This window comes from Erinaceus europaeus, chromosome 3, assembly GCF_950295315.1.
Source record: "Erinaceus europaeus chromosome 3, mEriEur2.1, whole genome shotgun sequence".
NCBI classification, from domain to species: domain Eukaryota; kingdom Metazoa; phylum Chordata; class Mammalia; order Eulipotyphla; family Erinaceidae; genus Erinaceus; species Erinaceus europaeus.
The window spans coordinates 63,052,919-63,080,496 of record NC_080164.1 but is presented as its reverse complement, the minus strand read 5'-3'; the positions used below and the strand labels follow the sequence as shown (position 1 = coordinate 63,080,496).

Sequence of the window (27,578 nt, the reverse complement as noted above, 5' to 3'; positions counted from 1 at the left end):
GGTGTATAATTTTTTTAAGTAAATATTTTAGTAATTTTTGTTATCTTTAGGTTTTTTTTTTTTTAAGATTTTATTTACTGATTGATGAGAAAGATAGGAGAGAAAGATCCATACATCACTCCAGTACATGTGCTGCCGGAGATCAAACTCAAGTCCTCCTGCTTGAAAGTCCAGTGCTTTATGTACTGCGCCACCTCCCAGATCACTATCTTTAGGCTTTATAAAGCAAATTTAAATTAATATGTAAAATGTGTATGTTATTTTATTTTACTGAATTTTAACATGGTAGTAATCCAAGTTTATCTGGTTTAGATTTCTGTGATCTAAATATATATAGTAAGTTTTTTTTTTCCTTTATGAAGTGCCAGAAGTTGAACCCAGGGCTTTGTGCATGGGTGATAGTACTGAGCAGCTTCACTGGCCCAATTTTTTTTAAATCTTTTTTTAAAAACACATTTCTATTTATTTATTAATTTTCCCTTTTGTTGCCCTTGTTGTTTTTCATTGTTGTAGTTATTTGATGTCATCGTTGGATAGGACAGAGAGAAATGGAGAGAGGAGGGGAAGACAGGGGGAGAGAAAGATAGACACCTGCAGATCTGCTTCACCGCCTGTGAAGTGACTCCCCTGCATGGGGGGAGCTGGGGGCTAGAACCGGATCCTTCCACTGGTCCTTGCACCACGTGCGCTTAACCCACTGCGCTACCACCTGATTCTCTTTTTTTTTTAAAAAAAAAGAGCACTGCTCAGCTCTGGCCTATGGTGGTGCGGGGGATTGAACCTGGGACTTTGGAGCCTCAGGCATGAGAGTCTCTTTGCATAACCATTATGCTATCTACCCCAATTTTCTTTTTTCCTTTTTGCCACAAAGGTTTTTAAAATATTTATTTATTTAGATGAGAGCGAAAGAGCAAGAACATCACTTTGGCTCCTAGGCTGTGTGAATATAATCCTATTTTAGGGTGTTGGAGGGGCTGGAATCATCTCCGGTACTGCACTACTGCAGGCTGAGTCTTCTAGAAGGAGAGAGGCAGAGACAGAAATCACAGCTCTGAAGCTTCCTTCAGTGTTGGGGCCAGGCTCAATGTCTGGGCTGCTGACATGGCAAAACAGTGTGCTATCCAAGAGAGCAATTTTTGGCCCTGTGTGAATATTTTTAAAGATTTATTTCATGAGAGAGCAGAGTACTGCTCTAGAATATATGACTCCAGGGATTGAACTGTCTCTGAATGACCTCCATAACTGTTGTATTATAGTTTAAATAACAATTGCAGCAGCTGCTTAGTTTAACATTCCAATAAGGTTTTATTGAATCACTGAATAGGAACATAGGATACTTAAAAAGAATTTCTGAGTTGCCTTAGAGTTCTTAGTGGTTGGGCTTGAATACTGAAAGGTCTTGAAATACCATATTATATGACATGAAGAAGGGATAACATAGGATTAATAGAAAGACCATCAAACTGGCACCCAAGAGGCTCAGGTTTTGTTTTTATTTTTTATTTTTTATTAGTGATTTAATAATGATCAACAAAATTGTGGGATAAAAAGGGTACAATTCCATACAATTCCTACCACCAGAGTTCTATATCCCAGCCCCTACATTGGAAGCTTTCTAATTTCTTTATTGGGAAATTAGTGTTTTACATTCAACAGTAAATACAGTAGTTTGTACATGCATAACATTTCCCAGTTTTCATATAATAATACAACCCCCACTAGGTCCTCTGTCATCCTTCTTGGATCTGTATTCTCCCCACCCACCCACCCCAGAGTCTTTTACTTTGGTGCAATATGTCAAGTCCAGTTCAGGTTCTACTTTTCTGATCTTGTTTTCAACTTCTGCCTGAGAGTGAGATCATCCCATATTCATCGTTCTGTTTCTGACTTACTTCACTTACCATGAATTTTTCAAGGTCCATCCAAGATCAGCTGAAAACAGTGAAGTCACCATTTTTCATAGCTGAGTAGTATTCCATTGTGTGTGTGTGTGTGTGTGTGTATGTGTATACCACAAGTTGCTCAGCCACTCATCTGTTGTTGGACACCTGGGTTGCTTCTAGGTTTTGGCTATTACAAATTGTGCTGCCAAGAACATATGTGTACACAGATCTTTTTGGATGGATGTGTTGGGTTCCTTAGGATATATCCCCATGAGAGGAATTGCAGGGTCATAGGATAGGTCCATTTCTAGCCTTCTGAGAGTTCTCCAGACTGTTCTCCACAGAGGTTGGACCAATTGACATTCCCACCAGCAGTGGAGGAGGGTTTTTTTGACCCCACAACCTCTCCAGCATTTGCTGCTGTTACCTTTTCTGATGTATGACATTCTCACAGGAGTGAAGTGTTATCTCATTGTTGTCTGAGACCCAGATTTTGATCCTTTATGTTGAAAGATCGTTTTGCTTCAGTTTCTCCATCTAAAATGAGATGATTGACATAGATGACTCATTTTCTACAGTATAGTTAATAGGACAGGACATTATGATTCTTAGTAGGAGATGACAGAATGTTTTTCTCTGAACAGTTTAAGATACTAAGTATATATAACACGAAAAGGTGTGTGTATATATATGTATGTATGTATGTATGTATAGATATGTCTTGAAAAGGTGTGTGGTTAAATACAGTGGTGAGCAAGTTAAGCATGCTCTCTACATTTCTGAATCACTGTATTTTATTTATTTATTTATTTTTATTTTTTAACCAGAGCACTGTTCAGCTCTGGCTTATGGTGATGCGGGGGATTGAACCTGGGACTTTGACGCCTCAGGCATGAGAGTTTGCTTGCATAACCATTATGCTATCTACCCTCTGCCCATCACTGTATTTTTTAAGCATGCTTCTGTGTAGCTTTTTTCTCCTGTCTTCTGTGTAGCTCTTTTTCTATTTTTTTTTCCTCCATTGATTGTGTGTACATGGAAGAGTGACTAACTTCATTGCCACTTTGACAGCATGAAGTGAGGAGAAGGAAAAAGAATAGATGCATCTGAGGAGTCAGTGCTAAATGTTAAATGTACTCTGGAATAAAAGTGACCCTGGTTCCAATAAGCTATTTGTTTCATTCAAAAGCAATTGCTCTATCCATAGGCCTAGCTTTAAGTATCTCAGAAGAGCTATTCTGTTAGGTAGGATCAGTTCTTAATCATGACTTGGGGTTGTGGCCATCTCCACAGGAAGGTGATGAAGATGTTTATGGTGAGGTTCGGGAAGAGGCATCTGATGATGACATGGAAGGGGATGAGGCTGTTGTGCGCTGTACCCTCTCAGCTAATGTAAGTCAAATTTGCTCTTTCCTTACGCCTGCCCTTGCCCTTTTCGCCACCTGCGCTTAACCCGCAGCGCTACCACCCAACTCCCTAATTTGCTCTTTCCAGGTGCTCTCAGGCCAGGTTATTTTCTAGGCATGCATGCCCAATTTTGTTTTTCCCACACCTGTTACTGCTATTTTACCACACTGTGTAAGGTGAGCTGCAATAAACATTTCATGTCTTGATTTTCTTTAGATTTCAGTCAGTCCTTCTCCTTCCCAAATGCATACATTCACGAAATCCTAGTTTGAACTTAATATTAGTAAAGTTTTCCTTCCTCTTGAGTGTTTTCAAAAGGAAGTGGGCTATGGCCAGTAAAGCTTTGTTGCAGGATGATAAGAAAGAGACAAGGTGAGCTCAGTGCCTGGTTATTTTTGTAGCTTGTGGCCTCTGGTGAATTGATGAGTTCCAAGAAGAAGGATTTGCATCCTCGAGACATTGATGCATTTTGGCTACAGAGGCAGCTCAGTCGCTTCTATGATGATGCCATTGTGTCACAGAAGAAGGCAGATGAAGTGCTGGAAATTTTGAAGGTATAGCCAAACTAATATTTTTATATTAGGGTATATCTTAGCAGATGGAACACTGTATGAGCAGATGGCTGCATCCTTAATTATGACATTGCCTTCTCTCTGCAGACTGCCAGTGATGATCGGGAATGTGAGAACCAGCTGGTTCTGCTCCTTGGTTTCAACACTTTCGATTTCATTAAAGTGTTACGGCAGCATAGGATGATGAGTGAGTATAGTGGACCCGATGGTAGCATGTGCGCATAGTTGTAATAGAGATTAATTTGCTTTCCTAGCTTCAGCACTTACTTTGTTTTTCTTCTCTAAAGTTGATTTCAAGATAATGATTGATCTTCTCTCTCACTTTCTTTTCCTTTTGCTGTTGACAGTTTTATATTGTACTTTGCTGGCCAGTGCACAGAGTGAAGCTGAAAAAGAAAGAATCATGGGAAAGATGGAAGCTGATCCAGAGCTTTCAAAGTTCCTCTACCAGCTCCATGAAACTGAGAAGGAGGATCTGATACGGGTAAGGACTGAGTTGGTTGGTTTATTCAATTCCTGAGATAGTGGTTTTTTTTTTTGTTTGTTTTTTCAAGAAGAAACTGGATAGATCGTAGTATAAATCTAATTTTTTAAAATAATTTATTTTATTTTAGCAGAACACCAGTGGCTAATGGTGATTCAGGGGAATTGAACCTAGGACTTTGGAGGCTAAAACATGAAAGTCACTTACATAGTCAATGTGCTGTCTCCATCCCTCTCCCCCATTATTATTGTTTTAACTTTTTAAAAATTTTATTTATTTATTTATTTATTTTTCACCTCTAGGGTTATTGCTGGGGCTCGGTGCCTGCACTACAAATCCACTGCTCCTGGAGGCTGTTTGTCTCCTTTTGTTGCTCTTGTGGTTATTGTTGTTGTTGTTGTTATCATTGTTGGATAGGACAGAGAGAAATGGAGAGAGGAGGGGAAGACGGGGAGAGAAAGATAGACACCTGCAGAGCTGCTTCACTGCTTGTGAAGCGATCCCCCCCCCATCGCCGCAGGTGGGGAACCGAGGGCTTGAACCGGGATCCCTACACCAGTCCTTGGCGCTTTGCGCCATTTGTGCTTAACCCGCTGTGCTACCGCCCAGCCCCCCAATTTTTTAATTTTTAATTTTATCTGATAAGATAGAAATTGAGAAAGGAAGGGGAGATAGGAAGAGAGAGAGATAGACACCTATAGACCTGATGCACTGCCTATGAAGCATTCCTATGATAGGTAGGGAGTGGGGGCTCATAACACTATATGCGCTTAATCAGGTGTTCCCCACCTGTCCCTACCTCATTTTTTATTAAAGAAGGTATTAAAGCAAAATGCTTCTCTGAGATGTTTGTTTTTTAGAGTTAGGGCTGTCAATGAGACAAGTTCCCTGTATACCTCTACTATTACTCGTGACATTTTTTCTTTTTTTATTAGATAGAGACGGTTAGAAATGGAGAAGGGGAAAATAGAGAGGGAGAGACAGAGAGACACCTGCAGCGCTGCTTCACTACTTGCAGAGCTTTCCCCTCCAGGGGCTGGAACCTAGATCCTTGAGCATTATAGCCCCTTTTTTTCTTTTCTTTCTGGTATTTAATTTTTTCTATTGCCACCAGGTTTATAACTGGGGCTTGGTGCTAACACTACAAATCCACTACTCCTGGTGGTGGCTGTTTTTTTCCTTTTTTTATTAGGACAAATAGAAATTGAGAATTGAGAGAGATAGCTGTAGACCTGCTTAATTACTCGTGAAGCATCCTCCCTGCAGGTGGGGAGTGGGGACTTTAACCCAGGTCCTTGTGCATGGTGATGTGTGCACTTAACCATGTGTACCATTGCTCTGTCCCTTTTCTTTCTGTTTTGATAGTAGGTGAGAGATGGGGGGGGGGGGGTTGGGGGTGGCAAAGAGCAATAGAGAGGGAGAAGAGAGGCACTTACAGCATTGCTCCATCACTTGGAGAGCTTCCCCTGCTGTAAGTGATTTGACCCCAGGTCATTGCACATGGTAACATGTATCTTCTAGGCATGCCACCTCTCAGCCCCTTCTTTCAATGTTTGGGGTTTATTGGCAAGTACATATTATAATCAACACATGCATGTGGTGTGATCAACAGACCACTAACCTGCTGCTCTCCTTACCAGAACCATGGGGTCCTATAGTGCTCACACTATAAGCCATTGGTGTTAACTGAAAACACAAGTACAGAATATATGTGTTCGCTGAACACAGGAACCATATTGCTATTCAGAAAATGTCCTTGGATGCTGTATTGTTGAATGTCTACTTCTGATATTTCTGCACTGTGCATTGTCCCATTACATCTCTTTTTGCCTCCATTATGGTGATCCCTGAGGCAAGTATAATGGACCATCTTTTTTTTTTTTTTTTTTTTTTTTTAAGGCTATGTGAGTTAAGTAGAGACTGAAAAGGACAGGAACCAGAGATCTGAAGAGTTGTTGCTTTTTTTTTTCCCTTTCTCTCTACCTTCACAGGAGGAAAGGACTCGAAGAGAACGTGTGCGTCAGTCCCGGATGGATACAGATCTAGAAACGATGGATCTGGACCAGAGTGGAGAGGTAGGCATCAGGCTCATCCATAGGATTATTTTGGAAGGAAAACTTATTTCTCAACTCACTCAATTCTTTCACATTTTTCCTTCATACTCTCAGGCCCTGGCTCCACGGCAAGTTCTGGACTTAGAGGATCTGGTATTTACTCAAGGGAGTCACTTCATGGCCAACAAACGGTGTCAACTTCCTGATGGTTCTTTCCGTCGCCAGCGCAAGGGTTATGAAGAGGTGCATGTGCCTGCTCTGAAGCCCAAGCCCTTCGGCTCAGAAGAAGTGAGTGTGTGTGTGTGTGTTTCCTCTCAAATCTCTGGTCAGTTCACCTGTCCAATTTGAGTCTTAACACATTGACCAAAATGCAACCTGTCTCATAATTTATTCCAGAAATGGAAATTGCTTCAGAATCTTTTTGTTTTGATTTTGAACCCTGGAGACAAAATTGAGCTCTCTGATCTGGTCTTCTTGGAGAGTTATTCAGGGAGGTTGTTGCTACTGTAATGTGAATGGTATTTCTTCTTTCTAGCAACTGCTTCCAGTGGAGAAACTGCCGAAGTATGCCCAGGCTGGATTTGAGGGTTTCAAAACTCTCAATCGTATTCAGAGTAAACTGTACCGTGCTGCCCTGGAGACAGATGAGAACCTGCTACTGTGTGCTCCTACTGTAAGCACTGTATCAGCTGCTTTTGTTTGTTTTTTCCCCTCATGGAATGTGGCACATAAATTTGTTGGCAAACTTATCTTCATCTCCATCTATACCTTGTGGTCCTCCCTCTCTCCCTTCCCCAGTTTATTATCCTTTGGTCCATGAGATGTTAAATGGTTGGGGGGAAGTTCCCAGATGCTTTATTTTCTATTTTAATGATAAACTTAGGGAACTTATGATAACATAACCAGATAAACAGGTCTCTCTCTCTCTCTCTTTCTCTCTCTTAGGGTGCTGGTAAAACCAATGTAGCCCTAATGTGTATGCTCCGAGAGATAGGGAAACACATTAACATGGATGGCACTATCAACGTAGATGACTTCAAGATCATCTACATCGCGCCCATGCGGTCTTTGGTGCAGGAGATGGTGGGCAGTTTTGGAAAGGTAAGGGGGTAGAATTTTCTTCAATAAGATAAGATACTAAGTCCAACTATAAAGTATTGAGAACCCTGTTTCTTCTATAAGGACATCACTGGGGTAGCTGTATTGTGTTCTCCCCTCGCACCCCAAACTTGGCAAAAGATTAGTGTTTCTGAAGTAAGAATGTCCTGGGAATATTACTGGCGTTTACAGACTATTTCTTTTCTTTTTCTTTCTTTCTTTTTCTTTCCTTTTTTTTTTTTTTTTTTTTTTTTGCCTCCAGGGTTATTGCTGGAGTTCAGTGCCTGCACTATGAATCCATTCCTCCTGGAGGCTATTTTTCCCTTTTGCTGCCCTTGTTGTTTATCGTTGTTGTTATTATTGTTTTCATTGCTGTCATTGTAGTTGGATAGGACAGAGAGAAGTCGAGAGAGGAGGGGAAGATAGAGACGGGGAGAGAAAGATAGATACCTGCTTGAAGCACCCCTGTGCAGGTGGGGAGCTGGGGGCTTGAACAGAATCCTTGCGCCAGTCCTTGCGCTTTGCGCCATGTGCGCTTATCTTGCTGTGCTACCGCCCGACCCCCAGACTGACTGACTTTCTTTCTTTCTTTCTTTCTTTCTTTCTTTCTTTCTTTCTTTCTTTCTTTCTTTCTTTCTTTGTTTCTACAGTTGTTATAGTTTGCATTATTGATGCACTTGCAAATCACTTGAAGCCAAAGAACAGGACCCACTGCTTGGTGCCATAGAAAGCCAAACTTACACAAAATTACATAAGACTTACACAAAAATTTCCTTTTCCTTTCCCTGAAGGAAAAATCTGCTTTGTTGTGCAGTCTAAGACCTGGGTACCTTTTACTCAAATCAACCCTTCTTCCAATAATGGCACTTTTTATACTGGTGGAGATGGAGGAGGGCAGAAACATCGGGACCAAGATCCTCCCCTTCCCCAAGGGACTTACCCCCTCAACATTCTGCCATAGGATCCTGGGGTCATATGTGTGTGTGTGTGTCCACCACAGCCCCCAGTTGCAACTCAGAAATGAGTATGGCCAGCAGAAAGGAGTGGAGTTAGTCCCTGAGGTTGTCCTTTATTTACAGACTCACATGCTAATTGCTGGAGTTAAGTTCAGCCTAATTCATCAATCCCTAACCATCTCTTCCTTCCCCCATTCCAAACTTGGTCCTTTTAGGGACTCAGTTGGACATTCACACAAATGTATTGATAGTGGGTAGACCTATAGGTGTTATTCTAGGCCCTGTTAGTTATATGTTCCCATTTCTCCCTTGTATGTATAGCACTTCCAAAGAGCCTTTGCTCAGTTTGACTGAATGTAAACTTAGATTTGTAATAAAAGTATGTTTATATCCATATAATTCACCTGATATTTATCTGATGGGTTGATCCTTCTAATACCTTTGCTCAAATTTCCCAGATGGTGTAAGGTCTTTGTCCCCTCAAGCATTGTTACCTTGAGTCCTTCCTTTTCCCAGCGCCTGGCCACATATGGCATCACAGTTGCAGAACTGACTGGTGACCACCAGCTATGCAAAGAGGAGATCAGTGCTACACAGATTATTGTCTGTACTCCAGAAAAGTGGGATATCATTACCCGCAAGGGTGGGGAGCGTACCTACACCCAGCTGGTGCGACTCATCATTCTGGTAAGTGAGGAGTGCTTGTTGGGAACAAAGGGACTACTGGTCCTCTTCAAGGACAGCTTCCTGGGTTTTCATGATGAACATTTCTTCAAAATCTTTTTTTCTAATTACAGACATTTATATTGATAGCTATTGATAGTATAACTGTTGCCATTAATGAGAATACCTAGCTGAAAATTTTCAGTTCAGTGAAATATATGGGGTTTATAACAACATTCTTTCTAATTTTTTTTTTTTTTTTTGCCTCTAGGGTTATGTTATTGCTGGGGCTCGAATCCACTGCTCCTGGAGGCCATTTTTCCCATTTTGTTGCCCTTGTTGTTACCCTTGTTGTTATTATTATTGTTGTGATTACTGTTATTGTTGTTGGATAGGACAGAGAGAAATCAAGAAAGATGGGGAAGACAGAGGAAAGATAGACACCTGCAGACCTGCTTCACTGCCTATGAAGCAACCCAGCTGCAGTTGGGGAGCTGGGGGCTCCAAGTGGGATCCTTGTGCCGGTCCTTGTACCTTGTGCCATGTGTTCTTAACCCACTGCACTACTGCCCCCCCCCTGTTTTTTTTTGTTTTTTGGCAAGGTGGGGGAGTTGATGGGACTTCATTGCTCTGTGCTGACTTTTTGAGATAGACACAAAAAGAAAGGAAACTATAGCACCAAAATTTCCCTCAGAGGTAGAGTTCATGGGCTGGAACTTGGATCATACACATAATAAAATAGGCACCTTTCTAAGTGAGTTATCTTGCTGATCCTTTGTATTTTCTTTGTGTCTGGAATATTTTGAAGTAAACATAAGTAGCAAATAAAAAATTATTAAAATCAGTGTAATGAGCCAGGACTGAGCCATGCTCTGCTCTGTTCTGTTTCTCTCTATATATATCATAAATTAAAAAAAAAAAAAGGTTGGGGAGAAATATCATAAAGGTTATGCAAAAAGACTAGTGCCTGGGACTCTGAAGTCCCAGGTTCAGTCCCATACACTACCATAAGCCAGAGCTGAACAGTGCTCTGATTAAAAAAAGAAAGAAAGAAAAAGAAAAATTTAATCTTTCCTTCATTTAATTTATTGACACGAGAGAGAACCAGAGCATCACTCTGACATACATGATGCCAGAGGCTCTATCCACTGTGCAACTTCTAGAGCTGCAAGATAATAAAATCTTAGAAAAGAAGGAGTGGAATCTTTGGCTTCTTTCACACCAACTGAAATAAAATCTTTTTTTTTTTTTTTAAACTATTCTGTTGTATTCTCTGTCCCCTTTAATATATTTTTAATATTTATTCCCTTTTGTTGCCCTTGTTGTTTTATTGTTGTAGTTATTATTGATGTCGTTGTTGGATAGGACAGAGAGAAATGGAGAGAGGAGGGAAAGACAAAGGGGGAGAGAAAGATAAGACAGCTGCAGACCTGCTTCACCGCCTGTGAGGCGACTTCCCTGCAGGTGGGGAGCCATGGGCTCGAACCAGGATCCTTACTCTACCTGTACTTGACCCGTTGCGCTACCGCCCGACTCCCTGTCTGTCCCTTTCTATCCTGCTTCCCCTCTCAGTTTCTATCTGTCTTATCAAATGATAATTTAAAAAATAAAAGGGAGTAGTGGACTTGTGACATGGGTTCAAGGCCCTGTTCCCCACTGCAGGGAGGAAGCTTCACAAGTGGTAAAGTAGTTCTGCAGGTCTGCAGGTGTCTCTCTCTGTTCCTATCTCCCCTTCCTCTCTCTGTTTTTGTCTGTCCTATCAAAAACAAAACAAAAAAAAAACAACTTTACTCTTGTATGCATGATTAGCACCACCTTTAGTCAAATTAACTGATTATTTGATGCAGGGTATATTTTGCTCTTGGTAATAGGTTCTAAGAAGTAATAAACTTCTGGATATGTTCTGCTCAGAAGCTCCAATTTTAGTAAAGGAATATACCATTGAATAAAGTGATAAGCTCATTTACCTGAAATAACAGATTTTCTTTACCATAAAACATTATGGTTCACTGAGCTATAGGTCATAGAAGATACTATTCTCTGAAGTATGTCATAGTGGACATTATCTTCATTCTTTACTTTTCTCTGGCTTAGGATTCCTTCCATACCTTCTCTTAGGAATAGGGGTTACCTTTCTGTGGTCCTCTAGATAATTTGTGATACTTGCATCCTTAGGATGAGATCCATCTTCTCCATGATGATAGAGGTCCTGTCTTGGAAGCTTTGGTGGCAAGGGCCATCCGAAACATTGAGATGACCCAAGAGGATGTTCGACTCATTGGTCTTAGTGCCACTCTCCCCAACTATGAAGATGTGGCCACATTTCTCCGAGTTGATCCTGCCAAGGGCCTCTTCTATTTTGACAACAGGTATAAAAAAGACGGAGGGTGGGGAAGATAACATATGATTATACATAACGCCTGGGACTTCAAAGCCTCAGGTTCAATTCCCTGTACCCACTATAAGCTAGAACTGAGCAGTGTTTTGATGATAAGAAAGAAGCACAGACAGACTGGGAGAAATTTAACCAGGGTGATCTTTCATCATTCCATCTTTCCAAGGAGTTCTATTAAAATGGGCTTTAGATGGACCTTTGAGTGATGGTGTGGTAGAATCCAAAAGGAATATTCCTCCCAAGGTAATGAAAATTAACTTGTTATTTTCTCGGTATTTTTTTTGCCAAAAGTCTTACTTGTTTTAATTGTTGAACTTCTAGCTTCCGCCCAGTGCCTCTTGAACAGACTTATGTGGGTATCACAGAGAAAAAAGCTATCAAACGATTCCAGATCATGAATGAAATAGTCTATGAAAAAATCATGGAACATGCTGGAAAAAATCAGGTCTGTCTTTGCTTCTCTGTTTTTCATGAGCTCTGTTCTTTTGAAGAATTTCAAGTATAGATAATCGAATTGAAAAAAATAGAACCCATTACAGTGTACAAGGACCCTTGTTCAAACCCCCAGTCCCCACCTGCAGGAGGAAGCTTCAGTAAAACAGTGCTATAGGTATTTATTCCTCTCTCACTCTACTTCCCCCACTGCTCTCATTTTTTCTCTATCCAAAATAAATAAATAAATAAAATAATTGAAAGAAAGACATTAGGCCAGGGGAGTTGTTTGGTGGTAGATCACATACCTGTTTCAGATTTTCAGATAGCCCTTGCCGCCAAAGCTTCTAAGATAGTACCTCTATCAGTGAATTCCCAACAGTGTATTAAAATTCTAACTCTCCAAAAAAAGAAAATTCCAGGAAGTCTGATAATTTTGTAAAACACTGTTAAATCACTAAAAACAAAACTTTTTTTTTTTTTTTAAAAAGTAAAGAGAATTAAAGGGAGTTGGGTGGTAGCGCAGTGGGTTAAGTGCAGGTGGCACAAAGTACAAGGACTGGCATAAGGATACCGGTTCCAGCCCCCTGTTCCCCACCTGCAGGGGAGTAGCTTCATAAGTGGTGAAGCAGGTCTGCAGGTATCTTATTTTTCTGTATCTTATTTATCCATCTCTCTGTCTTCCTCTCCTCTCTCCATTTCTTTCTGTCCTGTCTAACAACAATAACAACAATAGTAAGTACAACAATAAAACAACAACGGCAGCAAAAGGGGATAAATATTTTTTTTAAAGTGTTAAAAAAAACCTCTAAAATATATATATATATATATATATATATATATATATATATATATATATGAGAATTAAAAACTAGTGACCCAGTGATGAGGTGTACAGTAGAGTGATACATGACTGGAGAATGGCCTAGTTTAAGCCCCCAGTCCCCATCTATAGTGAAGAAAGCTTTAGGAGAGGTAGAGCAGTGTTACATGTGTCCCTCCTTTTCTTCTCCTTTTTCCTTTCTTTCTCTTCCCCCTGTTTCCCTGTCTTTCATGTTTATTAAAGAAAGGAAAACAAATAGCTGTCAGGAGTGGTGAGGTCCTAGTGTAGTCACTTAGACCCAGCCCCAATGATAACTCTGGTGGTAAAAGTTAAATGAATGAATGAATCAAATGAGTCGATGCATACATACAAGATAGCATTTTAATAGAAAGTATGTATGTTGTAATTTTTTTTTTTTAAGATCTTATTTGTTTATGAGAAAGATAGGAGAGAGTAAGAACCAGACATCACTCTGGCAAATGAGCTGCTAGGGACCGAACTCGGGACCTCATGCTCGAGAGTCCAAAGCATTATCACTGCACCACCTCCCAGACCACTGCAATTTTTTTTAACTTAACAGTTAAAGAAAACAGTTAACCAAGACAAAAAGTAAGAGTAAATAACAGGTTATTTATCTTTGTATGATAAAGAAAGAAATATATATGGATTTAGATGAAGAGACAGATCTTGCCACTCATTTTGCTTCCTTAGTGTATTTCAGTTTGCTGTTAAAGATAAGGCTTTTAAGGCTACTTAAGTTCCCCAGTTCCAGCACTCTTGTCACTGCACTTGGTGATTCCTTTTCTTTTGGTCCTGCCATTCTTTTACTCTTCTTCTGAGCTAATACGTACTCCTGCCGTTGCTCCTCTTTAAGACCTTGGCTCTGGCCTTATAATGGTATAGCCACTACTTCCTGCTACTGATACTTCTGACTGTTGAAACTGTATTTCTTGACTGTCTATGTGTATGTAAATTTTTAAATTTTATTTTATTTATTTTTTTAGGTGCTGGTGTTTGTTCACTCCCGGAAGGAAACTGGAAAGACAGCCAGGGCCATCCGGGACATGTGCTTGGAGAAGGACACTCTGGGTCTGTTTCTGAGAGAGGGCTCAGCCTCCACAGAGGTCCTTCGGACAGAAGCTGAACAGTGCAAGGTGAGGAAGAACAGGTCCTGTTCTCTCTTTCCTACCTGGTGACTGATTCATTCCAAGGTCCTCATATATACAAACAAGACCTCCGGGACAGTAGCCTAGTGCTGTTGTTTCAAACAGATTTAAGGTGATTCAATGGTATTATGTGGAGGAGATAAGGAACAGGGTGTCAGGAAATGATTTAGTCTCCAAAGTTGCTACAGAGAGGATTACATCTTCTTTTTCCTGTTCCTCAGAACCTGGAGCTGAAGGATCTTCTGCCCTATGGTTTTGCTATTCATCATGCAGGCATGACCAGAGTTGACAGAACACTTGTGGAGGATCTTTTTGCTGATAAACACATTCAGGTAGGGTTGGGCAAAATTTCTTAAATTGTGCTAGATGTTTGTGACTGCTACCTTTATCTGGTTTGGGTGACCCAAGTAGAGGGTTGTAGTAGATAAAGTGAACATAATTTCATGCCACTTCTCCCAGGCATGCGGGAAGATTAGTGAGGTTAGAAAAATATCTGAGAAGTATAGAAAAGGGGGCTGTGCAGTAGGACACATGGTTAAACACACATAGTACAAAGCACAAGGACCTGCTTCTGGTTCGATCCTGGCTCCTGGATCCTGGTTCAAACCCTTGGCTCCTCACCTGCAGGGGGTCACTTCACAAATGGTGAAGCAGGTCTGTAGGTGTCTTATCATTCTACCTCCCCCTCTTTGTCCTATCCAATAAAAATGAGGGGAAAAAAATGGCCTCCAGGAGCAGTGGATTTGTAGTGTGGTCACCAAGCCTCAGAGATAACCCTGGAGGCAAAAATAAAAAAGTATAGCCTACCTTCTGCACCCCAAAAATAACTGATCTATACTTCCAGTGGGGCAGAAATGATAGGAAGAAGATAAGAGGGTTATGAACTCCAGCTCCATCAGGTCCCAGAGAGAGATAGCAAAAAGGGGAGAGATATTTGGATGTAATAGTAGGGTTTTATTTGGCTTGGAGAGAGGATTGGACTTGGAAGAAAAGGGGAAATTATATACAAATGTAGTTAGATAGTTATAGAGATGACAGTGAACCCATATTCGCAACCTTGGGAGAACGGTGGTGGTTGCAATGGGGGGACTTGGGATTCAGAACTCTGGTGGTGAGAATGGTGTGGAATTATACCCCTGTTGACATGCAATTTTGTGAATCAATATTGAAAAGCTAATAAAAATAAAAGAAGTTGAAAAACAAGGTCAAAGGTGACAGGACATTCTTCATTTCCTCTGAGGATAGCCTGTGTTTTTAGTTGCCTTAAGCTGACTAATATTGGTCTGTACTTCTGCCTCTTAGGCATGTCTAGTGGTATGTCTCGAAAAGTGGCCCAGCTTGGTGAAATCATGCATGTGTGAGGTCCTGACTTTACTATATATTAAGAGACAGGGTCAGAAGAGCAGTATTGGCATATGTATTGTCAGTGATTTGATTCAGGGTCTTATGCCTGCAAGTTGTGTACTCTGTCTGCTGAGCCACCTTCCTGGCCACTCAGGTGCTTTTCTGAGTCTTCAAAACTTCTAGTTCCAAGATCTTTTTTTTCTTTAATATTTATTTATTTATTCCCTTTTGTTGCCCTTGTTGTTTTGTTGTCATTGTTGTTGTTGTTGGATAGGACAGAGAGAAATGGAGAGAGGAGGGGAAGACAGAGAGGGGGAGAGAAAGATAGACACCTGAAGACCTGCCTCACCACTTGTGAAGTGACTCCCCTGCAGGTGGGGAGCCAGGGGCTGGACCGGGATTCTTAATGCCGGTCCTTGCACTTGGCACCACCTGCGCTTAACCCACTGTGCTACCACCCAACTCCCAGGTAGGATATTCTATTTACTAATGGTTAATGATGAGTGGGAGAAAGATAGACACCTGCTTCACTGCTCGTGAAGTGTCCCTGTGGGTGGGAAGGGTAGGGGGAGGCACTGGGGAGCCAGAGCTTAAACCAGGATCCTTCATACTATGTGCGTTTAACCGTTTAACTGGGTGCATCACCACACAGCCCCCAAGACTTAGTGCTTTATTTGTCACATTGACATGTTTGTCTCTGAAGCCAATTACCTAGAGAAGTTGGGGATATTAACTCTGTTGGTAACATCTATTTCTATTATCTCTGTAGGTTTTAGTTTCCACAGCAACTCTGGCTTGGGGTGTGAATCTCCCCGCTCATACAGTCATCATCAAAGGGACCCAAGTGTACAGTCCAGAGAAGGGGCGCTGGACAGAACTGGGAGCACTGGACATTCTGCAGGTATAGAGCCTTTGTATTTTCCATCCACCTATTTGTATATCTATGATTAGATTTCTATATTTATGAAAGAGATACAAGAAAGAGAAAGCCAGATACTGCTCTGGTATATGCATTGCTAGAGACTGAACTTTTGACCTCATGTTTGAGAGTGTTTTATTCACTGCATCATCTCCTGTACCACCAAGTTTATCTTCTCTCTCTCTCTCTCTCTCTCCCTCACCCTCTCCCTCTCCCTCTCCCTCTCCCTCTCTTTCCTTTTTACCAGAGCTCTGGTTTAAAGTGGTGCGGGAGATTGAACCTGGGTCTTCGGACCCTCAGGCATGAGAATCTTTGCATAACCATTATGCTGTCTATACCTATCCCCACCAAGTTTATTCTCAATTGGGGAAAGTACCTTGTGCATGAAATGCAAGGATTCTGGGAAGAGAGCAGTTAGAAGGTCAAGTCTGTATTGTAGAAACCTGGAATCAAAGTTAAAGGCTTTGTGACCACGCCCTTCTTATTTTGTTCTCTCTGACTTAGATGCTGGGACGTGCTGGAAGACCACAGTACGACACCAAGGGTGAAGGCATACTCATCACATCTCATGGGGAGCTGCAGTACTACTTGTCCCTCCTCAATCAGCAACTTCCTATAGAAAGCCAGATGGTATCTAAGTTGCCTGACATGCTCAATGCGGAAATTGTGCTGGGGAATGTACAAAATGCAAAGGTGAGTAAGGGCTGTGTCCATGGGACTTCTTGCTTTCTCAGAAAAGATCAAGGCACAGGATTGGGGGTGGTCCCTACCATAGCATAGTGCTGTGTGCCACCAACGTGCAGCGTCTTTCACCCCTGCCCCCCAGAGCCATCTCTCATAAGCTTTTGGGTTCTGTAACTGGTAGTTCCCCTTGTTACCAATATCTTGGGGTTGGGGAGGCGGCTCAGCACATGCCCTATATATGTAATACCCTCAGTTTATCTCTAGTACTGCACTGCATAAAAACAAAAACCTACATATATATAGAACTTTATAAAAATTGTTGAGCACACGTTAGTTACCAGTGTGCAAGGACTCAGGTTCTAGACTGCTGCCCACCTGCAAGGGCAAGTTTCATGAGCTCTGAAGCAGGCAGGTCTGCAAGGTTCATTTTCTCTCCCTCTGTCTCCTCCTCCTGTCTCAATTTCTCTCTGTTCTATCTAATAGAAAGAAAGGGAAAAAAACAAAGTAAAAGAAAAAATTGCCACCAGGAGTGGTGGATTCATTGTGCTAGCATTGAGCCTCAGCGATAACTCTGGTGGTGGCAATAATAAAAAGGTCATCATAGGGAGCTGGGCAGTAGTGCACCGGGTTAAGTGCACATAGTGCAAAGCGCAACGACTGGCACAAGGATACTGGTTTGAGTCCCCAGCTCCCCACCTGTGGGGTGTGTGTGTTGCTTCACAACCAGTAAAGCAAGTCTGCAAGTGTCTTTCTTTATCCCTCTATCTTCCCCTCCCTTTCCCTCTCTATCTTCCCCTCCCCTAATTTCTCAGTCCTATCCAACAACAACAATAATAACAACAATGGAAAAAAAGATGGCAACCAGGAACAGTGGATTTGTGTTGTAGGCACCAAACCCCCAGCAATAACCTTGGAGACAAAAAAGAGAAAAGAGGGGGGGGGAAAAAAATCTTTTAACCTCTGTCTTCTTGGTTCTTTACTCTCACACCATAATTTAAAAAGGGGCTCAGTTTTTTTGCTTACTGGGACCTTTTGCCTGCACAATTCCATTGTTCCTGGTAGTTGACCTCCCTTAAATTTTTAGACAGAAAGTAGAGAGATGAGGGGAAAACACCACCACCACACTAGTCCACTATTCATGGAACACTTCTAGGTGCTACACATTGTGTTCCCTTGTGGTGCCTGGGATTCAGGCTCATTTCCCTGAACTTGGTAAAGTGTTTGCCCATTGAGCTTATACTCTGTGTGTTGTCTTTTTTAATAAGGAAATTTTATGAGGATTGAGAAGATTATCATATTCATAATGTTGGGAAATAATTTTCAAGTGACCCTTGGAAGCATTTTATTTTCTTAACCATCTTGAGACCCACAAGTTGTCTTTTATAGGATGCAGTGAACTGGTTGGGCTATGCCTACCTGTATATCCGAATGCTCCGGTCCCCAACGCTCTATGGCATCTCTCATGATGACCTCAAGGGAGACCCTTTGCTTGACCAGCGTCGTCTTGATCTGGTTCATACTGCTGCCTTGATGCTGGATAAGAACAACCTGGTCAAGTATGACAAAAAGACAGGCAACTTTCAGGTGAGTGGTTGAGGCAAAGGCCTCAGCAAAAAGTTACAAGCCTAGGAGAAAAAATTTTGGCTTTCTCTGTTTTCTTTCATATATATATGTATTATTTTGCTTACCAGATACTGCACACCTCTGGCATATGGTGGTGTGGGAGAATGGACCTGGGACTTTGGAGCCTTAGGCATGAGAGTCTCTTTGCATAACCATTATGCTGTCTACCCCTGCCCAGTGTTCTGCTCTGTTTTCAACCTGGGTTGGTTCATGCCTCCTTATGCTGTCTGTTGGTCCTCTACTTCTAAGAGATTGTCTTACTGATGCACACTTACAGTGAACGCCCAATATACATAGCACACTACAGCCTGGAACTCCTAGACCCAACAAAATCTCCTGTACTGGCCTCTGCTTTAGTTGGAATAATAGGCACACAGGAGAAAATTTTTCATATTGCTCTCTTGAGTTGACTAATGTTTATCTGATTGTTCATTGCTTAGAATAGTACACACACAGATCCCTTTGAACCTAGGAATGTTTAAAATAATATATTGATCTGTAACAGTTGCTTCTTGCCTATAAATTAGGTGACTAAGCTCAGTTTATTGCTTCATCTTTCTTGCTATGACTAGACTAGACACTTGTGTTGCTATGAGTTCTTCCAGTGAGAGTTGTAGCATGTTAATGATCAATGTTGGATTGAGTGTTCCTTGTCCGTAGGTGACAGAGCTGGGTCGTATAGCCAGCCACTACTACATCACCAACGATACAGTGCAGACTTATAACCAGCTGCTGAAGCCTACCCTGAGTGAGATTGAGCTTTTCAGAGTATTCTCATTGTCCTCGGAGTTTAAGAACATCACTGTGAGAGAGGTGAGCCTGTGTAGTATATTGGGATGGGGAGCTGGTACTCAAGCCAGTTCACTGGATGGGTTTTCTTTTTTGCAACTCGGCTTTTCCTTGATCTGTTTCTTTGTAGGAGGAGAAGCTAGAACTACAGAAGTTGCTGGAGAGGGTGCCCATCCCTGTAAAGGAGAGCATTGAGGAACCAAGTGCAAAGGTGAGCTCTTCTCTCTAAGATCAGATCATTTTCATAATCTAGAAGGTGAATTTTGAGTTTGTGCTTAGTAACGTTAATCAGTATTTCTGGTTTTGCTTTGTCTTTTTTTATCCTTCTCACATGGTCTTTTAATGTGGAGTAACAGGTACTTGTCTGTAAATAAAGAACTATGGAAGATCTTACCAAGCATGAATACCTAGGATAGATAGAAATATGATTTACTCCCCACCTACAGGGGAGTCGCTTCACAGGCAGTGAAGCAGGTCTGCAGATGTCTATCTTTCGCTCCCCCCTCTGTCTTCCCCATCTCCATTTCTCTCTGTCCTATCCAACAACGATGACACCAATAACAACAACAATAATAGTAATTACGAAAACAATAAAACAAGGGCAATGAAGGGGGGAAGCAAATTGAAAAAATAATAAGAAATGTGATTTACTTTTTTAGACTGTTCAATGATTAGTCTCTTTCCGACTAAACTTTATTTTTCCAGATCAATGTGCTTCTCCAGGCCTTCATCTCACAACTGAAGTTGGAGGGCTTTGCACTGATGGCTGACATGGTGTATGTTACACAGGTGAGGGTTGTAGACTGTCTATGGGAAAGAGGCTTAATCAGTTCCAATTCCTTGTATGTTGAAGGTGTCTTAGAGAAAGTAGGTCTGTTACTATTGACATAGAAAGTGTGCTGAGTTTTGCTCTAGTTGGCCTATTGACGCATGTGTGGGATAGCTACTGTGTTACTGGTCTTGAGCACGTGGGAAAGGTAAGACCTTTCAACAGAAAGCTAGGATTCCATAGGGAGACCTTGAGACGCTGTCAGCTTTATTACAGAGTGGTCTTCCACTGTGATTGCTAGCTTTATCCAGGAATGACACCTGGCTTTGTTTATCTACTCTCTTTTTTCCCCTTTTAATAATGTATTTTATATTAATGAGAGATAGAGACCAGAGCACCACTCAGCTCTTGCTCATGGTGATGCTGAGGACTGAACCTGAGAGTCTTTTGCATAACCATTAGGCTGTCTCCCCAACCCTCTACTCTGTCTTTACCCCTAAGATCAGTTTACCAGCATCCTCACTTTTTGCTAGAACACTAAATGTGAAATGAGCCAAAAGATCTAAAATAATGCAGCAAATATTGAGTTAAAATGGGGAGTCAGGCTTTAGTGCAGGGGAGTCGCTTCACAGGCAGTGAAGCAGATCTACAGGTGTCTATCTTTCTCTCCTCCTCTCTGTCTTCCCCTCCCTCTCTCCATTTCTCTCTGTCCTATCCAACAATGACAACAACAATAATAACTACAACAATAAAACAACAAGGGCAACAAAAGGGAATAAATAAATAAAATAAATATTTAAAAAAAATTTTTTAAAAATATTGAGTTAAAATGTGATGTGTGTCACTTTGCTAACCTACAGAGTTAGGTTAGCAAACATCTATATAGAGGAGGTAAAGAGCAGTTTTAGAGAGACTTTATTTTTTAGCTGGTTTGGGTGATTAAATCATACACAGCTTTAGGCTGTCCATGTGTGAAGAGGCTGCTTTAGGCCTGAGAATAATGGGATCTTATTAGATATAATTCTTCCATCTTTTCTTAGTCGGCTGGTCGGTTGATGCGTGCCATTTTTGAAATTGTACTGAACCGAGGTTGGGCACAGCTTACAGACAAGACTCTGAATCTCTGCAAGATGATCGACAAACGCATGTAAGGCTTAGTGAACCAAAAGTTAGTTTCCCTGAAGGGGGTGAAGGATGGGGCATTCCGTTGGCTGAGGGTGTGATAGAAAAGCCTTACTGTGTGTGTTTCTATGGTTTTGATATGGAACTATGAGGTGAACTGGTTGAAAGTTGAGAACATGGAAGACTAGCCCTTAGACTAGAGTCTGGGTGAAAAGTATAGAGAATGGGTAGAAAGTATAGTGGCCAGTGTTAACTGTTAGCTTTCAGTGCTGGCCTGGTTTTGATTTTTTTTTAGACATTTATTTATTTATTAGTGAGAGAGAACCAGAGCATCACTTGGCATATCCTTTACCGGGTTCAAACTGAGAAACCCATCCATGAAAATCTGGAGTTCTATCACAGAGCTATCTCTTCAGCCACTTGAAGTTTTTTAATTCTGAGCCAAGATGAACCCGCGGCCTCACACATATGATACTGTTATGCTTCCTCCCCAGCCTTTTTATTTTTTATTTTATTTATTTTTAACCAAAACACTGTTCAGCTCTGGTTTATGGTGGTGTGGGGGATTGAACCTGGGGCTATGGAGCCTCGAGCATGAAAGTTTTATTTGCATAACTGTTGTGCTGTCTACCACCCATCCCCCAGCCCTTTTTTCCCCCTCTAAGGTTTTTGCAGGGGCTTGGTGCCAACACTACAAATATACTGCACGTGGAGGCCATTTTTTCCATTTTTTATTGGATAGGACAGAGAGAAGTTGAGAGAGATGCGGAAGATAGAGAGGGGAAGAAAAAGGCAGACACCTGCAGACCTGCTTCACCACTTGTGAAGTGACTCTTCTGCAGGTGGGGAGCCAAAGACTCAAACTGGGGTCCTTGTGCGGGTCCTTGCACTTCCTACAATGTGTGTTTAACCTGGTGCATTACTGCCCAGCCTGCCTCAGCCCAACTTATATTCTATATTTTTAAAGACTGATAGAATAAAAAATAGTTGGACACCAAAGCACCATTATTGCATGGAGCTCCAGCTGCTTTGTGGTTTGCTGTCCGTGGTGCTTTTATGTAGTGCCACGGACCAGGCCAGAACCTCAACATGGAATTCATATGTTCTACTTGAGCCCACTGACTCACCCACTGAAGGCATTTCCTTAGTGTTTATGTCTGTGTGATCATAGTTAGTCTGTTGGAAGCCATAGTAAAGGTAGTTTGTTACAGGCTCTGCACAAGAGGCTAACAGTTTTGTCTCCTTTTTTGGATAGGTGGCAGTCCATGTGTCCTCTGCGCCAGTTCCGGAAACTCCCTGAAGAAGTAGTAAAGAAAATTGAGAAGAAAAACTTCCCTTTTGAGCGTCTGTATGATTTGAATCATAATGAGATAGGTGTGTTGAAAATTGTCATTTCTCTTGCCCATATAGCACACATATTCTTTCTTTCTTTTTTTAAAAAATATTTTCATTTACTTATTTATTTATTTGTTTATTTATTTTTAAAGAATTTATTCATGAGAAAGATAGGCAGAGAAAGAACCAGACATCACTCTGGTACATGTGCTGCCGGGGATTGAACTCAGGACTTGAACTCAGGACTTCATGGTTGAGAATCCAGTGCTTTATCCACTGTGCCACCTCTTGGACCACAAAATATTTTTATATATATATATATATATATATATATATATATATATATATCATGAGGAAGGGGGAGGGAATGAGACAGGAGATACCTGCAGCTGTGCTTCACCACTCATGAAGATTTTCCCCCTGCAGGTGGGGACCAGGGGCTTTAATCTGGGTCTTTGCACACTGTAATGTGAGTGCTTAGCCAGGTGTGCCACCACTCAGCCTTCTTCTCTTTCTTTTCTTTTTAGATATTTATTTATTCCCTTTTGTTGCCCTTGTTGTTTTATTGTTGTTATTGATGTCATCATTGTTGGATAGGACAGAGAGAAATGGAGAGAGGAGGGGAAGATAGAGAGGGGGAGAGAAAGACACCTGCAGACCTGCTTCACTGCCTGTGAAGCGACTCCCCTGTAGGTGGGGAGCCAGGGGCTCGAACCAGGATCCTTATTGCTTGTGCTTCGCGCCACGTGCACTTAACCTGCTGCACTACCGTCCGACTCCCTCTTCTTTTTCTTAATGATTCATTTTATTTATAACAAATGAAACAGGGTGTTTCACACAAGGCAGAAGGGGAGAGAGAATCTGCAGTACTCTGGCACATGCAGTCACTGAGATTAAACTGGAAACCTCAGACTCTGTTACTTAAGCTATTTCCCTGACTGCTCTTCTTTCTTTTTCCTTTTATTTTTAATTTTTCCTTGTTTTCTTCTTTTCTATTAGAGAGAGAGAGAGAACGAGAACCAGAGCATCACTTTAGCACATGCAATACTGAGGCTAAAACTTGGGCCTTCATGCTCCTAGGTTTCATACTTTAGTACTGTACCACAGGGACTATGGGTTTTATTTGTTTGTTTTTGTTTTCTTTTCTTCTTAGATTATTTGGGCCAGGAAATAGAGCTCAGTAGACAACATACCTTTTTTTTTTTTTTTTTTTTTTTTTTGCATTGAACCCTGGCTTGAACCCCAGCATTACAAGGGAGCACCACTTACAGCACTAGGAGAGCTCCATGGATAATGGAACTGAGTTATAGTAACTCTAATTTGAATGGAAAAGTGGCCCAGCTTGGTGAAATCATGCATGTGTGAGGTCCTGACTTTACTATATATTCTTCTTCTTCTTCTAGCGTTTGCCCTTCTTCCATAGCCAGTCAACAGCGTCAGGTTGAGCCTGATGTAAAGTTTCGAGACCTCCTTTGAATCTGGAGAGGTGGCAGTCGTTAACTATGTGGGTCATAGTCTGTCTGTAGCCGCAGGGGCAGTTCGGGTCTTCTCTGGCTACCCAGCGATAGCGATTGAGGAGGGCCCAATCATAACGTGCTAGGTCAAAGCCGGGTTGACGCTTGCAGGGCTCTGTGATGAGGTGTTTGTTCTTGACCTCAGCTGACTGCCAACTCTGTTTCCAAGAGTCTGGAACAGAGAAGTTCAGTGTAGGCGTAGGGGACCAGATTGGGTGACGAGACGTCAAGCGTTGGACAGGGTGGGCGAAGATATCCGCGTATATTGGCAGGTCCGGTCGAGCGTAGACGTGGGAAATGAACTTAGATGATGCCGCATCCCGACGAATATCTGGCGGGGTGACATTGCTAAGAACTGGCAGCCATGGAACCGGGGTGGAACGGATGGTTCCAGAAATTATCCTCGTGGAGGAATATAATTTGGAATCGACCAAGTGGACATGGGGGCTACGGACCATACTGGGGCACAGTATTCTGCAGTGGAATAGCATAATGCCAGAGATGATGATCGTAGTGTGGAAGCGCTCGCGCCCCATGAGGAGCTGGCCAATCTTGCAATGATGTTATTCCTCGTGCCCACCTTTGCTGCAGTTTTTATGAGATGTTCGTGAAATGACAGAGTGCGATCGAGAGTAACGCCAAGATAGACTGGCTGGGCTTCATGCCAGATTCTCGTATCACCAAGCTGCACATTAAGCTCACGCGAGGCCGAGGCATGGTGTAGATGGAAAACAGATGATACCGTTTTTGCAGTGCTAGGGATTAGTCACCATTTTTTACAGTAATCAGATATCAGAGACATGTCTTTTGTGAGTGTTTCCTCGAGGATGTCGAACTTGGATGCCTGAGTTGCACAGCAGATGTCATTGGCGTAGATGAACTTCCTTGAAGAAGTTTCTGGGAGCTCATTGATGTAAATATTAAATAGTGTAGGAGCCAGAACAGAGCCCTGGGGGAGGCCACTTGAGACAAGTCTCCATCTGCTAGACTTGTCACCCAGATGCACCTGGAATCTTCTGTTTTGGAGAAGAAACGATATAGTGTTGGCCACCCATGGAGGCAGGCATCTTGAGATCTTGACTAGGAGACCACGGTGCCAGACCGTGTCATAGGCTGCTGTGAGATCAACAAAGACAGCACCCGTCTTTAAATTCTTCTGGAATCCATTTTCAATGTAAGTTGAGAGGGCCAGGGCTTGTTCGCAGGTAGATCTTCCTGGGCGGAAACCAGCTTGGGCGGGTGATAGGAATTTCTCTGTAAGATGAGAAATACGTGACAGAAGCAGCCTCTCAAGGAGTTTGTAATACACGGAGAGGAGAGAAATTGGTCTATAGCTGGCGGCCAGTGTTGGGTCTTTCTTTGGTTTCAAAACCGCTATAATCTTCGCACAACGCCAAACTTTGGGCACTCACATTCCAAGATAGGGTCAGAAGAGCATATGTATTGCCAGTGATTTGATTCGGGGTCTTATGCCTGCAAGTTGTGCACTCTGTCTGCTGAGCCACCTCCCTGGCCACTCAGGTGCTTTTCTGAGTCTTCAAAACTTCTAGTTCCAAGATCTTTTTTTTTCTTTAATATTTATTTATTCCCTTTCGTTGCCCTTGTTGTTTTGTTGTTGTAGTTATTATTATTGTTGTTATTGATGTTGTTGTTGGATAGGACAGAGAGAAATGGAGAGAGGAGGGTAAGACAGAAGGGAGAGAGCTTGTTTGGAGGTTCTAGCAGGGGAGCGCAGCTACTCGTATACCCTCGACTGAAGACCGGTCCATCTCTATTTGGGGAAGGCCGTCCTCTTCGACCGAGCGCGCAGCTTTGGGAGGGAGCGGTGAGGGAGGAAGGGCACACCCACCTACCCAACCAGATCAGCCGAATCAACCCTGGCGATCAATGGGGTGACAGATGTCGCAGCCAGTTTGTCCTCACATCCCAGAAGGGGATAGAAAAATAGACACCTGCAGATCTGCTTCACCACCTGTGAAGCAACTTCCCTGCAGATGGGGAGCCGGGGGCTGGAACGGGGATCCTTAGGCCGGTCCTTGTGCTTTGCACCATGTGCGCTTAACCCTCTGTGCTACTGCCTGATTCCTAGTTCCAAGATCTTATAATTGTTTGTGTTCATTGCTTTTATCCCACTGAGGTGGTATAAAGGCTAACATTTGGGACTTGAGACTGGATCCTCTGGGCTCCACTGGGAATAAAGAGAAGAGAGTGTGGGGGATGGATAGTATAATAGTTATGCAAAAAGACTTATGTCTGAGGCTCCCAGGTTCTGTCTCATGAACTACTATAATCTAGAGCTGAGTGAGCAGTGCTGTGGTTAAAAAATAATAAATGGTGGTCCGGGAGTTGGCACAGTGGTAAAGCTTTGGACTCTCAAGCATGAGGTCGCAAGTTCCATCCCCGGCACCACATGTGCCAGAGTGATGTCTGGTTCTTTTTCTCTCCTCCTATCTTGCTCATAAATAAAGAAAATCTTTAAAAAATAATAATAAATGATAACATTGATTATTATTAAATCACTTATTAAAATGAAAGAATAGGGAAGTTTCCAATGGAGGGGATGGGATACAAAACTCTGGTGGTGGGAGTTGTGTGAAATTGTACCCCTTATATCCTGTCTTTCTCCTCTCTGCTTTCCCCTCCTCTCTGAGTTTCTCTCTGTCCTGTCCAATAACAAGAACTACAACAATGGGAGGGGGAAAGATGGCTGCCAGGAGCAATGGATTCATAGTGCAGGCACTGAGCCCCAGGAATACCCCCGGTGGCGGGGGGTGGGGGTGGATAGTAATAATAAAGAAAAAGGAAAAAGGAGAACCTGTACCTGGAGCAGAATCTGCTGGTTTCTCACAATGGCCCTCAGGATCCATATTGTCAGGACATGAGACAGTCCCCATACTTTCATGTCCTTACAGGGGAGCTTATCCGAATGCCAAAGATGGGCAAGACCATTCACAAATATGTCCACCTGTTTCCCAAGTTGGAGTTGTCTGTGCATCTGCAGCCTATCACCCGCTCCACCTTGAAAGTGGAACTCACTATCACGCCCGATTTCCAGTGGGATGAAAAGGTAAAGGTTTTGCTGGACGGAAGATGTGGTTTCAGATGATCTTGGGAATAACTGGGTTTCTGGGGCCAAGTTCCTGTGCTGTCACTTACTCCTTTAACTTGTGCCGATATTGATAGGTCCATGGTTCATCGGAAGCATTTTGGATTCTGGTGGAGGATGTGGACAGTGAGGTGATTCTGCACCATGAGTATTTTCTACTCAAGGCAAAGTATGCCCAGGATGAGCATCTTATTACCTTTTTTGTGCCAGTTTTTGAACCGCTGCCCCCTCAGTACTTCATCCGAGTGGTGTCTGATCGCTGGCTCTGTGAGTGTATCTCTTTTTCTTGGTCCCCTAGGACTGTGTCCTTGAAGAAAATAAGAATGTCTTGTAATTTGGATATATATTGTGTTGGGTTTCAGCGGTGTTCGCAGAGGGGCTGCAGAGAACCACTGGGTAAAGAAGATACTATTAACACTCTCCTGTTTTTTTCTTTCTTT

The 27,578-nt window shown here is 42.2% G+C and overlaps 1 protein-coding gene across 1 annotated transcript in view; it reads left to right on the top strand.

Moving 5' to 3' along the window:
- SNRNP200 (small nuclear ribonucleoprotein U5 subunit 200) overlaps window positions 1-27,578 on the top strand; it is a 47,922-nt gene that overhangs the window by 7,036 nt on the left and 13,308 nt on the right. Inside the window, exons 6-28 of the mRNA XM_060187298.1 lie at window positions 3,177-3,275; window positions 3,692-3,844; window positions 3,950-4,049; window positions 4,210-4,346; window positions 6,338-6,421; window positions 6,515-6,688; window positions 6,936-7,073; window positions 7,346-7,501; window positions 8,971-9,141; window positions 11,293-11,486; window positions 11,834-11,957; window positions 13,772-13,921; window positions 14,155-14,265; window positions 16,047-16,178; window positions 16,701-16,889; window positions 18,267-18,464; window positions 19,164-19,316; window positions 19,423-19,503; window positions 19,998-20,081; window positions 21,102-21,208; window positions 22,439-22,557; window positions 26,945-27,099; window positions 27,216-27,405. Coding sequence (XP_060043281.1) covers window positions 3,177-3,275; window positions 3,692-3,844; window positions 3,950-4,049; window positions 4,210-4,346; window positions 6,338-6,421; window positions 6,515-6,688; window positions 6,936-7,073; window positions 7,346-7,501; window positions 8,971-9,141; window positions 11,293-11,486; window positions 11,834-11,957; window positions 13,772-13,921; window positions 14,155-14,265; window positions 16,047-16,178; window positions 16,701-16,889; window positions 18,267-18,464; window positions 19,164-19,316; window positions 19,423-19,503; window positions 19,998-20,081; window positions 21,102-21,208; window positions 22,439-22,557; window positions 26,945-27,099; window positions 27,216-27,405 — 3,199 coding nt within the window. The remainder of the gene's footprint in view (window positions 1-3,176; window positions 3,276-3,691; window positions 3,845-3,949; window positions 4,050-4,209; window positions 4,347-6,337; window positions 6,422-6,514; window positions 6,689-6,935; window positions 7,074-7,345; window positions 7,502-8,970; window positions 9,142-11,292; window positions 11,487-11,833; window positions 11,958-13,771; window positions 13,922-14,154; window positions 14,266-16,046; window positions 16,179-16,700; window positions 16,890-18,266; window positions 18,465-19,163; window positions 19,317-19,422; window positions 19,504-19,997; window positions 20,082-21,101; window positions 21,209-22,438; window positions 22,558-26,944; window positions 27,100-27,215; window positions 27,406-27,578) is intronic.